Raw genomic sequence first — 16993 nt, 5'->3', positions numbered from 1 at the left:
TGCTGACTGTGACTAGCAGCAAATTTAGACACCCCAGTTAATGCCTCAGTGTAGAGTGGATAAATCCAAACATGTCCAGAGGGGGTTTTTTTGAGTGGGAACTGGGGCTTTCCTTTTCTTATTGCCAACACTGAATAATAATAGAGTTCACAATATTTAAATACCAGCAACTTCTGACTCACTAAAGAGACATTACCATCAACCTAAAAGTCTTTCAAATGGATAGTCCTTCCCGGTTCAATGGCATACTCCGGGCACTCCACTCTGGCCATCTTTTGGGCTTATTTTTTCTCGGGTTTTGTGGTTCTCCCTCCACCCCATACTTCATAACAGCACTAGAGTTTGTGAGAACAGCGAGGGAAATGTTAGAATCAATAAAGCTCACAGTTGCAGCCAAATCTACTACTTTATTAAACACAGGATGTGTTAGTTCCTAGGGCTCTTGGCATCTTGAATGTTTCTGGACTATCCTGTATTATTGTTCAGCAGCTTGTCGTGGAGATCAGCTAGCCCTTGGAAGATATCCTGGAGATGTGCTCTTTTCTATTTATGGTTTGGGGGTTACAAGAATAAGGCTATGAGTTCCTTCAATTGTAGTTGAACAGCTGGGGAACACTGCTGCTGTCAAAGCTCTCTCTTGTCTTCCATGCTTTTTAATTTAAAGCACTAACACCTTCTTATTAGTTGTACACACTCCATCAACACAACTTCTTCAGATAAATTGCACTGCAGTCATTCATTATTCACCAGCAGCAGTTTACACTTCTGGGACAGTTTCTGTGTAAATTGCCAGAAAAGCTTCAGGGAAAAAAAATCAGCCTGAAGCTCAGCAGTCACTGCTGTCCATTCTGGTAGGTTAGCTCTTCTCCACTAACCGTGTTTTCTCACAACTCGGAAGTAATACTGAAGGGGTAAAGAAGATTTTTTTTAAAATTATTAATTTATTTTTACCAAAAGCAACTAGTATATGCTTTCATCTTTTTTTGTCCTTGTTTTGCAGAAACAGTTCTGGATGGGTTAGCTGCTTATGGAGTTACTAAAAAATGGTCTTAAAAGTTATCATATCGGGTATATACAAATATATGTGTATGTTTGGGAATACAGTTGGCATATATATATATGTGTGTTGATACGTATAAATAACGTTATATTGTATTGGTAAACCTGAACGGAAGGATGTAGTTGACTGAAGCTATCCAATAGGAAGCTATTAAATAAGTCTTTTTAAATGGCAATGTCTTGTCACCACAGAGTATCATGATATGGGGTGTTACTTCAGTGACCTAGTGAATCTCTACAGCCTTGAAATGGAAGATCATCAGGCTAAAGAATGGGAATCACCATAACTTTTACATTCATTTCTATGACCTACCTGTAGTTCTTTCTGGCTGAGTCTTGCTATCTATCACACTATGTGCTGTAGGAGAACATATTTTTCAAGGAGCTAGAAGCATAATCTCCCACCATGCAAAGCTTTTACCAGGTGAAACAATTCATGCCACACCATGAGCCAGAAGTCATGTGACTAACTTCAGCTTGCAGTCAGTTGTTGTTATTATGAGTTTGTGAAATTTCAAGACCTAAACAATCTCTCTTTTTCAGTACTTTTATTATGGGTTATAGAGAAGCATTAATGAAGTATAAACCTAGGGTTTAATAACCCAGCACCAATTAAATAAAGCATGCCACAGCAGAGATTTAGGATCCTTAAAGAGGTTTGAAGTTCATTGTAATGTCCCTTTGGGCTTCCAGTGCAACTAAAGAAGAGTTTTGGACAGTAAATTGGATTCATTGTTGAGTTACAAAGGTCTTTCTTTGAAAATATATTTATTTATTTATTTACTTATTTATTCATTCATTCATTTCTAGAGAACTTTCTCCAGCCTGTCAAGTTTGCTTTGTCCTGAATTCCTGTCTTTAATAATATAATAGCCCTCACAAAACTTTGAAACAGTGAGCATTTGGTGCATACACAGTTTTTCTTGCTTTTTATGGCTAAAGTATTTGCTGACTCACTACAGTATCATTCTTTGCCTTCAATTAACTGTAAAACCCAAGAGGCAGAAAAATTCTGAAATGATCAGATTTTTTTCTGAGAACAAATAATATGCATTCTTGCCAGCTAAAAGCTCTTAATTGTACTGTGCAAAAGAAGGTCATACTCACACAGTCCAAAATCCCCCTAAGCCTCTGAGCAGAGCCTTGGTCTTTGATAGCCCCAGATTTTGCCTGCCTTTGCTCACTCTGCTGCTTCCACACAGGTTTTCAGGTGTCACTGAGATGGACAGGACTTAACACACCAGGAGCATAGCCTGAGTTTGCAGTTTGACATGGAGGCTAACTCTCCAGAAAACCATCAAGCATATCTTTTCTATAAAATGAAGAGATGAAGATTTGTCCTCAAATACTGGCATTCACTTCTCAACTAATCTCTTGCTTTTATGGCATCTGAGGGCAGAATCTGAGTCCACTTGCCACAGACCAGTGACTAGTATGATCAAGTACCTATCATTAGCTTTATTGCTTTCTAGGTTTTAAAAATGAGGTTGGGAAGTACACAAAGGAGTGTATTCCTTTATTGCTTGTTTTTATTGTTGGTTAGTAGATAGAGGTATTTTGATTTTAGCACTCAAAAAGCTGTTTGGGCAAGTTGCCCTATTTGTGACAGGTTAAACTTCCTATAGCATGTTTATCAGAACTCCTTGGGGCCTCAGACTAACCATGATACATTTATTTGGCACTTAGCAGTGATGTATTTATTATTACTTGCCTATACATTTGGAAACTTATAGCACATGTCTTTACATTGCATTTATACTGAAATATGAAAACACTGTGGGATTTCCCTGTCATGCCTCTTATTTCCTATATTTTATCCCACAACACAAAGAGAAGGGTAGATCATCTCTGACTTACGTTGACCCAGCTCTCCAATCTTTCTTGCCTGCTGCATACCAATACCAGTGGAGTTACAATGACATAAAACAGAAGAATACAGCAAAAAATCAGGTCCTTCTTACACCAAATCACTTTCCACATCTGTTTCCTATTTGTCTTATAATGACACATGGGATATCTTGGGAATATATTCTGCTTTAACTGTCATGCCACTGACTTTACAGCCTTATCAAATATCCATTGGTGTACGGGTTGAGCAATTATCATCTACTAAGAAGAAATCCCAAGAAAATGTAGATTGATAATAACATTTTTCAATAATGGCTTGTAGCATTAGTGCCATTTTCTATTATTGCAGTTGAGGCCTAGCACTCTCCTCAACTTACCACTTTTATTTATTGTGCAAGATCTAGATATGGACCTTACAGAAGTATTTCAAAAACAGTTTTTTTTTTCTTTATTTATTAATTTCTGGTTAGAAGGAACAAAGTCAGAAAACTGGATAGAAGCAAGGAATGTGTCTAGACTATTCAGAAACAGATATAAAGACAAAGGGAAAGAAAGAAATGTAATACTGTGCAAAATATTAAAGATACTGGATGACTGTATAAACATAATCAGGCAGGCTACATCTACAAGACCATGCCTTGAGAGATTGAGCCTGAATTCTGGGGTCAAACTTCATGAAGTTGTATCCAAGCTTTTTTATCTTACAGTGCAGTAAGCCTCTCCAGATAGACCATTCTGCTAACAGTCCATTTTCCCTTCACCTTTTTCTCCAGTAAATGGAGTGAAATGTGAAATCCTTCTGATGTTCCTCTGAAAATATGTAATATGCACACACAGATATATGCTTGCATTATGTAATTAAACAAGTCTGGAATAAAAACTATAGCCTCTGACCCACTTACAGAAACATGGGCTCAATAGGTTTAAAATAATACCATCTGGAAGTACATTTGGTCACTGGCCTGGTCCATGCCTGGATTCAGTATGGACAAGCAAGATGGGAAGGCAGGGTGCCAGGGAGAGGGCTGCTTCCAAATACTTGAATTCATTGCTCATGAGAAAGACATCAGCTATTTGCCTGAATGATCTTCACATTAAAAAAAACATCTCTAAAAAAATGTACAACTAATGGACAAGCAAGATGGGAAGGCAGGGTGCCAGGGAGAGGGCTGCTTCCAAATACTTGAATTCATTGCTCATGAGAAAGACATCAGCTATTTGCCTGAATGATCTTCACATTAAAAAAACATTACCAAAGCAATTGCTGAATAAAATTTGAGTTGTTATATTTTTTGTATTCTCCACAGCATTGTGGAGTGCCAAGTCTCCAGCACTGAGCACTAGAGTATTGCCATTGAGGGTGAAAGTTTTGTGAACAATTTTGAGACCTTTACTTGGGAGCTCAGGACAGTGTAAGACCCTGGAGTTTGCACACTACTTCAGCTTTTGTGAAGTTCTAACCTGAGACTTAGTCTGGAGAAATGAAGCTGAATGGACAGTTAGGAACAGCCTGTAACAGCTTGAAGTATAGTTAAAATGCATACATTTGCCATCTATTTGCATCTTTGCCATCACTACAGATTATATAATATGGACAAAAAGTCACTAGTTGTTCATCAGAAGGTACAGTTTAGAAAAAAATTCTTCATTAAGAGGGCAAAGGAAGTTTTACAGAAAGATTATAAAGGTTATAAAATTTCCTTTTCTGAAGGTTTTTGTGACTTGGCAAGACTAAACAAAGCCTGACCGTACCCTGTGTTGACAATTGTGTTCTTACAGGTCCTCCTGGGCTTAATGATATCTAGAGAGCCCTTCCAGCCAGCAGCTCTATGATTCTCTGTTTGGAAAGGGATTATGAGAATAAGAAAGGGGGACTTGAGATAATCTGTGGAAGCAGTAAAGAGCTGATGTGTTATGAAATAAACAAGGAAAAATACTATGATAACTTCTTAATTGCTTTCTATTATTGACACATAAATTTTAGACATATATTCTGATAAATTTTTTTTGTTTGTTTATTTTCTTGAAACAGGTGACTGATCTCTGATTAGTCAGTAAGAAAAAAAGAGGCTGTATGAAGCTTTAGTTCCTATTACAGCTTAAACTACTTGGTCCTGCAAATACTGGTTAAAGGAAGTACTTTAGCACCTACTTCTTAGAGAATTTTTATGTATAAGCAACTGAGAACAGGGTGCAAAGTAACAAAGTTCAAGTAACCAGAAAAAAATGTTGTTTGTAGGGGTTGTCCTAGCCTTGGGGTTTCTAAACCCATAGGGTTTAGGTGTCAATTCAAATTAACCACAGTGTAGGTGGGAAATGGAAATTTCAGTTCTCAGTGTGGCCTCCTCAAGTTTTCTGTCAATGTAGAAGTTTACTGTGCAAAAAGCATCTATTCTTCTCACTTTACCCTCAGTGCAAAACATAAGATAAACACATTATTCAAAGTGATTGACAGATTTGGTCCCCTAGTTAAAATTAAAGCAATAAAAATACTGAAAAGCCCATTGCTTTGAATTTACTGACCTTGATTTTGAGTTAGTGTTGACTGAGACCCTTTTTAATCTTGGTTTATATCCCTATATGCTTTGCCCTTAGTGTGTATATTTTAAAAGTTTTGTTGTATAGTACTGAAAAATAAAGGGGAAAAAAACCTCTTCTGATGCAGTGAAAATTGAATTTGAGGATGCATGAAACAGTAAGTCACTATACTCAAGCTAGAAAAAGCAGAATTTAACATTGAATAATGCACTAACCTACACTTGCAGGATATTTCAGAAAAGTAGTCAGTGAAAAATAGGTTCTGTCTTTTTTCAGACAAAAGTTTCAAATTTCAGTTTCTTCAGTTACCATTACTCAGGCATATTCTCAGTGAAAGCAGGAACAATTCAATGCAAACTATATCTGAAGTAGAATAGATGAGACACAAGCTGTGCGTGTGTATTTGTGCTTTTGAGTAGCCTTCAGCACAATGCTGATTAACAGGTGAGCACTTTTGCCAAATTCTCACCTGGTGTGTATTTTATATTTGACTTCCTTGAAGCCACAAAACCCCGTATGAATCATACATACTGCACTCTGTTTATTCCAGCATATTTTTAGTGTTCTTTCAACAAATAATGTTGCTTTTCCTTTCTTTTTTTTCACCCCGCAGGACAACATTTTTAGAATGGAAGATTCCCATTTTGAAAATGGCCGAGGGAAAAGCCCTTATGATCCTAAACTGCTGACAGCTTCTCTTTTAGTAGGTAGGTGCCATGATACAAGGTGAACGAGATGTGTATTCAGTATAAATATTTGCCAGCTTTCTGCTTTTTTTCTCCTTGCAGCACCTATCATAGGCCTTTGTTTTGTGAATTTTATTTCCAGACTAAAGCAGTTCTGGTTTCATATTTAAGACAGTTGATCCAAGTGTCTTGAGAAACAAGGTGTGTGTGAACCAAGACCTAGATTCTGCAAAGTGTTTTTCCTCCCTAGAGCTGGATGACTCTGCAGGTGTTTTACTCCCCCAGTTTACTGGCTGGCCTCACTGACAGTTGCACCAGCACAGCTGAGAGCAAAGTGAGAGCAGGAATAAGTAATTTCTGACATCAGTTTTGCTACCAAGGAAGGTCTGTCACTCAATTGTACCTCATGTGAGCTAGAGATGCACAAATATTCATGGGTCTAAGCCGTAAGGTGAAGTTTCAGCTGAAGAGATCTACCTGGCCATGAATATAATTAAACTCCTTAGATATTACAATAAATCAAGTCCTTTTTAATTAGTAATACTTAATTACACAGAATATGTAAGCATAGAACACCTGAACTGTGTTAATCTAATTGAACTAATCCAATTGATTGAATTTATCTAATTGATTTAACTTATTCAATTGAATTAATTTTGTTCCTTGTTCTTCCTGCTCCTTTAAGAAAAAGGCAAAAAGACATTTTGTAAGAAGAAATTGAGAGTGAAACAGATCAGGTTCATTTTTCAGTAACAATTCTGCCCAGGTGGAGCCACTTTTTCCTTAACACGTAACTTGCTGACTATTTATTACAACTTAACTCCAGGGGAGGACAATAGTTTCAGAAATTGCAGATTCTTATCTCAGAAGTCTAGGATATGATGCATAACTAGATACAGTCTTCTCCAGGACTTTGTCTATATTACTAGTCTAGGCTCTTACCTACCAGCTCCTGTTACTATATTTACATTACATTTAAAGAATTAAGGTCTTCAAAACAGCAACAAAAATGTAGTGGTGAGCGTGCCTCATTTCCTGATCTTCGAAGCCCTTAATGATCACAGGTGAAGAGCTACCCTGGGGACACACACTTTTTAACAGGAAAAACAAGAAAGACGTCCACGTCTTGCTCCAACTTGTACCCTGTACAAACAGAAAGGAAAAAAATGTGTCTGTAAAAGTCCAGTGTATAAATTAGTGCCAGGAGCAACTTGAATTTGTGGCAGAGCTACTCTCAAGGGAATAACTTCATTATTTACTTTAATATACAATAAAGAAAGAGAATGATGACAAGCCAGTATTACATGGTGTACCTGGTATGCAACTGCACAAAGTCAACAGCGTCTAGCTTTTCACATTCCTTTTTTTCTTTCCACTCAGTTCGGCACAAATATGATTATGTTATTTCCCTTGGCTTAGATTTCATGTCTTTAAAAGATCTTCGCTTTCTTGAGCCCATTCCCTATCTCTATAATTGTCACTTCATGTATTTTTCCTCCTAATATACAGTAGACTGAGCACGGTATTTTGTTTTGTGTCAGGCTTCAATTAGAGCCATGGGTGTATCAACACTAGAAAGTGGCATAAATTCAACATTCAAAGCTAGTGAGTAACTTCTTCTTCAGTGACTTATACAAAACTAAGGGTGAAGCTAGAATTAACATTCTTGCATCCTGAACAAGAACACCCATTCTCCTCTGCCTCCTCCTAGCTACCTCAGAGTCATTTTTTGTTACTGATTTTAATGTATTTACTTCAGGCCTTTCCTGCAGAGGTTCCCCTGATGTTTCAGAAAGCGTACAACAGATTCACCACTGTTTCACAATTACTTATCTTCGCAAAAAAAAAAAAGCATATTTTTTTTCATGGTAAAGTGATGACACAAGGCAAAATAATTTCCTCCCCCCAAAATAGGTGCAAAACAGCCAGTCAATGGCTGCAGGGAGGTTTGGTCCTGAAGTAGGTAGCACTGGAGGGAAGCACTGAATACATCTGTGGAGGCTGGAGGAGCCTCTTCATCACAAATGCCTCACACCAAGAACAACATTGTTGAACTACTTCTTCCCTTCCCCTGAGGTGAATGATAGCTCAGCTACTCCTAGCCCCTCCTGTGCCAGAAGTATTTATCCTCACAGTCAACCATAGTTTATCTTAGGTTCAAGAGGGCAACAGTGTAAAACAATTACCCAGCACTCATTAAAATGCAACTGTATAATTAGTAACACAATGTAACTCTCCTGATGACGGAAGGCTGAGAAGTAAGAGTAATTTATGTAGTTAAATACAGGAGGGGAAAATAACCTCTGTTCTTCATCAGAAACTCCAAACAGATTTTGCAAAGTGTGGAAAAAAGAGTATGTTCTTTACTCCGTAACTAGAAGGTAAATCTTAGGAAAGTTAAATGTAATTACCCAAGCTAGAATTTGGGCAAAACACCAAGGTTAATTTGCAAAAAGTAGCTTAAGAACTTTAATAGCCATTAGTGCTATTAAAGGATTCTTACTTTATTTTTCAGCTGAAAGAAACACAACTGTAAAAAGGATCTCCAGTTTTCCCTCCCTCCTAAAAAAAATAAATCAATACTATTTGGAAAACAAAACAAAACAAAACTGTCCCAAATCAAAACAAACAGTTCATCTTATTAAATGGTTCCAGTATTTTTCCACTATACCTTCCTTGTTCCATTCACCTGCAAACATGTTTTCATTAATTTTTTAAGAGTTGCTCATTAAAGGTAGTTATTACTACTCTACTCTAAAGTAAACACCAGCTGGGAACATGATAAAACTAGTTCCTAGTAATGTCAGACATTATTCAGCCGTTCCAATCTATGTGCTGCTAACTAAAGAATAGCCATTTGAGTGGACTAGTGCATGAAAATGTGGAGATTAAGCAGTCCCTGGGCACCACTAGTGTGTATTCCAGGGCAGGAGGAAAATCAGAGGCACTAGATTTTTCACAGAATGTAATCACAGGAGAAAACGATCACTGAAGGTATGAGTCTAAAGCAATTGTATTGGGGGAATTGACAAAACCCCAGAGAAGGAGACAGTGTTGTCCTATTGTCCATCACTTGCTCTTTAGGAAATGACCCTTTGGGATTTTCAAAATCTCTGATGTTTCAGAGTCCTTAAAAGTATTTATGTTCTTGTGAATAATTTTTTAAACAAAACAAAAGTTCCCATTTTATCTAATTTTTTTTAATTTTAATTAGTTTAGGTGCTTTAATAGTCCCAAATATAGATCACTGGGATCAGAAATACAGTGGCTTCTCACCAAGCAAGAAGTTTACTATCTTATTTATTTGAAATTAGCTGCTAAGTATATGTGAGGTTCAGGATTTTAGAGTTTATTCTGCTGAGAAGTTGTTTGCTTTAAAAGGAATTAAGTCAAGCCACTACTATGTACATCTGAAATTCTTAACTTTAGTGAATAAACCTAGTAACCAAGAATAGCAGATTTCTTTTGGAAACCCTTTTACCAGTGAGATCAATCAGGACATTCAAAGCTTGTTTTTTACTATATTCCTCATTCAATCAACTTTCTTATTTCTTTCAAAAAGGAATCTTACACCTCTGTACTCTCCCAAGATACATATTTTAAAGAATCTAGTCTTTAAAAGATCAATAGAAACAATTCATTAAATAAATGTGTACTTCTTGCTTTTTAACATCTTTGTATCTAGTGAACTTGGGGAGGTGTTCACAGTTTCATACTTCTTATGTGCAGAATGTGGGAAAACAGTGCCTCCTCCCCCCCCCCAAAAAAAAAAAATTTAAAAAATTAATTACTATGGGCTTTAATTATTGCATTTTATTTACTAAAGTCAATGTATTTCTGTTTGCATTCATGTATCAGCATGTTACTCCCTTAGAATAAAGTGGTTTATGTCCAAAACATAGAGCTTTTTCCTATGCAAATAACTGAGGGCCATTAGCTTATGCTGGACGATCACTGCATTATGCTGTGGGGCTGGAAATACAAAGTGACAACTTTTTTCCCTTTTTTTTTTTTTTTTTTTTTTTCATCCCCTTAAGAAATGCTTGTCAGTTTTCAGACCATTCATTTCCACTTTCTTCTTAAAGTTAATGAAAAATGCTTTTAAAACTACTGACAATGGAAATAGCACAGTGAAGACTATCCATGACATAAAATAATCTTTTTTTAGACCAGTAATGGGTGAATTTCAGTCCAAAAGAAGGTTTGTATAAGGAAAAAAACACAAATGTACCTCTATCTAGAGAGGAGGAAAAAGTCTCGTGTAGCTTTTGAATGGTACTAACTCAAAGAATGTGAACATCTGGGACATTAGTTGAGGCTCACCCTGAATTTAGCAAAAACAATCATCTAAAGCTTTCCAAAATAAATGGTATTCCCTGGACTTTCTGTCTGGGAGAAGCAAAAATTTGCATTACTGCAGCAAATCAGTTTGAACTACAGGCACTGGTCTGAGGATACTGAAACTTGAAGGGGCTGTAGAAAGGAGAGGACAGAAAAGTCTGCTGGTTTCCTACAGACTTCCTAGTTTCCTTTCTCCTTTGAAATATGCTGAAGCCCATTCTTGGCACAACTTTTATGGTATCACCATTGATAAAAAGAGTACCAACCACAGAGCCTACTAGCATGAAATAGTCTTGGGATGAATTAAGTGGAACTTGGAAGAAAAGTTACATTCAGTTTTGTTTTTCTATTTAGCTAGAAGGTAAGGTGCCAAAAATACTTGCAGTTCTAAATATTGTAAATATGTAAGGGGTTTTTTGTGGGTTTTTTTTTGCTAAATTACTTTTAATAATGTAGAATTAATTATAGATTTTTTCCTTTCTTGATTAACCTTTAGATCTGTTGATAACTAGGAAGCAAAATAGGGTTTGTTTTTTTCTTTCTCCCTTTGATTTATATTGTTTTATCAGAACTCACTAGGGACTGAGAGACAAGAAAACGAAGAGAAGGTTAAAGAAAGGTTAAGCACAGCATCAAAGCCCGATTCACAAGTGAAAAGGTTTTATGTTCTTTAAAATCTTAGCTGCATACCCTGTACATAATAATCACAATAATTACGTGATTGTCTCCCCTTTAAAAAAATAGTAGAAAATTACATAGACAAATGATAAATTGTTAATTAATGATATGCTGTTCTGTTTCATTTCTGATTACACCTCCTGCTGGGCATGACTGGCCTATTTGCTTCTAATCTCTGCTGTAAATTCATGCAATTCCACGCCTTTCCACTATCATGTTTTCACCCTTCCTGACTTTCCTGACTACCACATGGTACAGAGGCACCGTAGGTTCAATTGATAATTTCATGGTGTCAGTGTTCTGGGGAAAAGATACCAGTGATACCCAGTAGGCATGCTTGGACATGGTTGTCCCACCATGGAAATATCTGAAATTGCCATGAAAATTATGAACTTGTTCCTAAAGGGTGTTTTAAAATGAGGATATAGTAGAGTTCATCATGACCATGGAAAATTTATTAGTTTAGCTTAGAGACTTATTTTACCCTCAAACTTGTCTTTTTCACAGAAGACCCATTTACAGTGTATAGCTTGAAAATAGCAATTGGAAGGAATAATATTATTAAATTCTGTATTAAAAGTGTAGGGTGGGGTATCCCATCTCCCATACAGGTGTAAAAGGGTACAGTCCTAAAAATATGTGTTTTTAGCAATTTTAATTCAGAATAATTTCATAGACAAGCTCCACATTAATGTCAGAAAGATATGTGTTGTTCTTTCATCCCTGGTTGCTTTCCATGGGTCTGATTACTATGTATTTAGTATTATTATTCTCTTTACCCAGTATTTAAATTGACCTGGTCCTTTGACTTTAAACTCTGTCTCTCTGTCTCCTCCATGATACTTCCAGCTGGCTGAGTAAAGGCACACTGGGACTCAAATAATGTGAGTTTTTTCTCCAGCTAGGCTATCTGTGTGGCACTTTCAGGCTGAAGTATCATTCATGGGCTGAAGGTCAATTTTTAATTCACTTGTTCACTGTGATATGCAAGAGGTCAAGGTAGCAAGGAATGATCTCATTTATTCTCTCCCTTAGCTATTGCTTTTTACTAGTATCACAGTTATAAGGGTGGCAGGAGCTGAAAGGCATGTTCTGTTTTTCCTGTAGAAGATACTGTTTGCAAAGGATTTTCTTTCTCAGAAAACAAAAACAAAACACAAACCAAACCAACCAACCAAACAAAAATCAACCAGAAGACAGTTTCTAGATGAAAAACTGAAGGGGCTTTATGACTTTCTGAACCAAGAGTGAATGAGCTGGACTCTTCAATTACCAACACAGAGTCACAAAAAACCTGGTAGGATGGGAGGAACCTCTGGAGGATTCCATTCCAAACTCATATTCAAAACAGAGTAGCTTCACAGATAGGTAGGATTTTGGGGGCTACATACCTATGCCTGCCAGGAATAGCTGTGCAAGCTGCCACTGTTCCAGCCTAAGGATCAAAACTCATTTTTGAAAAGTGGCTTTACTAGTAGTTGGGACATACAGCTCATTTTAGAGAGGTTACAGCTAAGCTCTGCAGTGAAAAAAGCGGGTCTAATTATGCATTTTCAATGACAATACATTGCATGCGGCTTATTGCTTTGTAATTTTCTCATTATCCCTATTAGTGTAATATAAACATAGGACTGACAGCTTTCTCTGACTTACCATGACTGGAAAATTGAGAAATGTTGCTTATGATTATGTCCTCCCACAGATGGAGAGCTGTACTCTGGCACAGCAGCAGACTTCATGGGCAGAGACTTTGCCATTTTCCGAACTCTGGGGCATCATCATCCAATCAGGACAGAGCAGCATGACTCCCGGTGGCTAAATGGTATGTAAAATGTGCATTTATCCAGTTACTTTAATCTAGCCATTAAAGATTAGCACACAGCTTCATTCCAGCAACATCTGTGAAATACACACCCCTCTTTCATTTGGAGCAGAATTTTGTCTTAAACCAGTTAAACTAATCAGAAGTGATTTATAAAGAAGCACTTTTGGTTTAATTACATTGAGATTTGTGGAGTGTGATTAAATTTAAAACATATACAGATACCATGGTTAACGCAGACATGCCACAGGAGCAGATTGCTGTAGGGTGCAAGCTGTACAGAAGCTTAAGGCTTGTGAAAGCATCAGCCACACATGAACACAAAATAGCTGCTGAGCCTTGGGCAGGACCGTGTCTTGTACAGGCTTTAATTTTTGGCTGAATTGAAGGGAAACTGACATTAGTCACCAAAGTCAAGCAGCAAGTGAATCAGCAGCAGAGCTTCCTGAGCTGGACAGTTATCAGTAGTAGTAGTAGTAGTAGTTGTAGTAGTAGTAGTAGTTTGGAAAAAGTGAAAACAGTCCTGGATATTCCAAACGATTTGGTTTCAAAATATTCAATACTTTAACAAGGCACAGTAACTTACATTATTACATGGTTATTACTAATCAAGCCTGTAGCTGGTTGTTTGCATGTATGGGGAGAGAGAGTGAGCTTCAGAGAAACTCTGGTTTTGGCTTCGTGTACCAAAATACTTCTAAGATGCATCTAAGTACTCCATCCAAGTCCTACTGAAGTCAAAATTCCAATAACTGAAATGAAATTACACTTAGTTTTAACTATACAAGGATACGAGCATTTTGAAAATGAAAATTCATCCTTTGAGAAAGCTGACATTTGATTTAAATAAGCCAGTAATACTAACTTTAGTTACTCTGAGTTAATTTATATTTTAATTGTTGAAGAGTAGACTAACCACTTTTGCTGTACACACTGCTGCATCTGCACTTCTGTTTCTAAATTCACAAAGTATTTTGTTCTTATATATTTTTCACTCCTAGCCACATTATTTATGTCTGTTCTGAGGTCCAGGTTTTCTATGTGGTTTTGTAATTTAGGACAAACTGTTCACTCGAATTTTTAATGTGTTAAGAGCAGAATACATTTTAACATCAGAGTTTCTTATTAGCTACAGTCAGAATCTTCTAGTATCATACTGGTTATCGTATTAGCTGTACATAGAATCCATAGCCAATCCAATCCCTGACTCCTAATTAAAACCACAAAGTGCTACTGCAGGTTGGATAAACAACTTTCTCTCTCTCTTTCTCTTTCTCTTTCTCTTTCTCTTCCCCCTCTCTCTCTCTTGATATAGATAGATAGATAGATAGATAGATAGATAGATAGATATGCTATATGCATATATGCTACATTTACTGGATAATCTGTGTATGGCAAGTTGTATGAATCTGATTTTTGTCCTGTTGAATTTAGCTTTGTCATAATTCATGTGGACCACTGTGAGGACATGTTCAGGTCTATCACATTTCAATTCTGCAGTCTGCACTTGCCCAGTAACCCAGAAATACTGTTCTTCCATTTATTTCATTAAAGAAACTGACAAGATTTCTGGACTCCAAGAGACAGTAAAGTACAAGGGTTACATACATATCCATCTGCCTTGATACCTCATAGAGTGATAATATGTTAAAGATAACACAACACCCACTTTTGTTATGATAGTTATGATGATATAAAGTCCAATCATGCAAGCAAAATCTGCTTTTGTGCAGTAGATTTGCACAATGACAGCTGAGTCAGGAGGATTTATGCAGTGGGAAAGCACAGCCATTGTCCGCAGCCCCTGTGCTTCATCGCTGAAAATGTGTCATTCTTTTGTGGATTTGGTTATCAGTCTTTCAGCACTAAATGTGAGAACTGCTTTTCCCAAATTAGCACCAAGGTTACATCTGACAGGGTGCAGAAACCACAACTGCTTTGTGCTCAGGATGGGGAGGAGAAGACAAGAGGACATAAAGAGCTGACGAACCTCAGGCTCTCTAGAATTAAGTATCATCCAAAACAAGCATAAAAGTAGGAAAGCAGCATTTATCATAGCACATGGTGAAGATTATTTTCAACTCTTAAGTGTCCTTCTTACACTGTATTCCTGTATGGAAGGTTTTGAGCTAATTTTAAAAAACAGTAAGAATCAAGCTGAGGATTTTAGAAATTATTCTCAAAACTGTCTATGATTTAACAGAGAATGATCCATAAGTACATTTTTTAACTCTGTATCTCCATTACAACTTAATAACTCTACATTCCCAGTATGGAAAAGTTGGCTTAAAATCTGCACTACAACATTCCTATTAGAGGCTCTGAGACTTTACTATTAATTTCCCAGTGATAAGGTCCTGGCAGCCTTTCCACACAGTATGCCTAATTTCAGCTTCTAACAGGGAAATAAAAAAATTATGATTGCTTGGATTTGAAACTCTGCAGGCATGCCAGTCCTTTTATTACTTATTTTTTTCTTTTGTCATTTGTCTCTTTTAAATATAATTACAAAAGAAGCTTTGTGTTTGCATGTATTTAAAGTATACTTTTAATTAAACAAGCTCTTATTGAAGGATGAGGTGTACTCTACTTTCTTAAAGATCTGTATAAACTACAATTGAACTTTAAGGTTGCAGAGTTTTAGACATTTTTAGTAAAGACGTGGATTGCTTTGTAGTGGTGGCTTTGCTTTCTACAGTGTGCTTAGCCTCAGGTTAAGAAACACTCCTCTAATGGACATACTGAAATCTGAATAAGAACAGCAGTTCTGATCAAAATTCCAAAGAGAAATCCTCATCCTCGTGGAGTTTAGTAGCTAGGTGGTGAGACATCCAGTTTTGAGCCCTTGCTAATGTTTACTTCATTCAGAGCAGGAACTTGAAACTTTTTTCTGTACTAAGGCTAAGGTCAGAGCTGACAGGGTGCAGAAAAAACAACTGTTTGGTACCTAAAACAGAGAGAAGATGACATTCAGAGCTTGCAAACTTTTCCTAGAATTTAAATATCACCCTGAACTGGAGTAAAATTAGGACAGCATTGCACAGAGCAATTAAGTTTCTTGGATTTAGGTATGATTTTTTTCCAGTGATAAAAATCAGCTAGTGGAATAATCTCCCAAGGTAAGAGATGGATTCTCCAACATTGGACACTTCTAAGATTCAACTGGATAGGGTGCTAGGCCATGTTTTCTAGATTGCGCTTTTATAAGAAAGGATTGTGATGGTCCTTGAGGTCACTTCTAACCTGGTATTCTATGATTCCTACAGAGATCACACAGTCACTTTTTGTAGATCCTCCACCTTTTGTAAGAAGTTAAATATTACTGGGAAGAGAGCTTTGAACTGTGCCCAGTGCAAAGGAAGGTGCTGACCAGCAGCTTTAAAGACTTTTTAAGTCTTCTAAAGATACTAAATACTCACAGGTTTCTAAAGACATTTTGTTTTGTATAAATAAATAGTCGCCAAGTCAAATAAAGCAAGGAAGACCGATTTTATAGCTATGTAGTTGGAACCATACATCAGTGATCCTAGCAATGTATATTTAATTATTGATACAGAGTCAGCCAGATGTGACATGAAGGCATTTGCAAAAACACGGTAAAATAAGTTGGTGCTCAGGAAAGTCATCTTGGATACAAAAAGCTGCAGTTTGGTGCCCCAGATGGGATCATGTACATTGTTAGAATCCATGTGCATGCTCACCCTGCACGTTTTTGGCTCCTCTAGTAAGTGCATGGAGTTTCTCTGCACAAGATTTTGGCAGTCTTAGTTGGTCCCAGTGAGGGTCAAGAATAGTTTTGAATTTGCAAAAAAAAAGAAGCTTCAAATTGAAAAAACATCTTCTGTCCAGCTTTACTTTAAGTAGCAATGGCTTTGTGTTACACATACATCTTACAAAGTCTTGCCTATAGGCAAACACCGTGTTTTCCTTTAGATTTGCTATTGCCTCTTACAGTTCAGTGCCATCAGAAGCTAGTGTTATTTGAAGAAAGTGTTGATCAGGTCTTTCTGCTATGAACTGC

The 16993-nt window shown here is 36.9% G+C and overlaps 1 protein-coding gene across 1 annotated transcript in view; it reads left to right on the top strand.

The window, feature by feature from the left end:
- SEMA3A (sema domain, immunoglobulin domain (Ig), short basic domain, secreted, (semaphorin) 3A) overlaps window positions 1–16993 on the top strand; it is a gene marked incomplete at its 5' end in the record, with an annotated part of 168657 nt that overhangs the window by 96975 nt on the left and 54689 nt on the right. The window contains 2 exons of the mRNA XM_010001255.1: window positions 6059–6152; window positions 12853–12972. Coding sequence (XP_009999557.1) covers window positions 6059–6152; window positions 12853–12972 — 214 coding nt within the window. The remainder of the gene's footprint in view (window positions 1–6058; window positions 6153–12852; window positions 12973–16993) is intronic.

This window comes from Chaetura pelagica, unplaced genomic scaffold (assembly GCF_000747805.2).
Source record: "Chaetura pelagica isolate M959 unplaced genomic scaffold, ChaPel_1.0 scaffold66, whole genome shotgun sequence".
In the NCBI taxonomy this organism is placed as follows: Eukaryota; Metazoa; Chordata; class Aves; order Apodiformes; family Apodidae; genus Chaetura; species Chaetura pelagica.
This window is presented reverse-complemented; position numbering and strand designations above follow the sequence as displayed.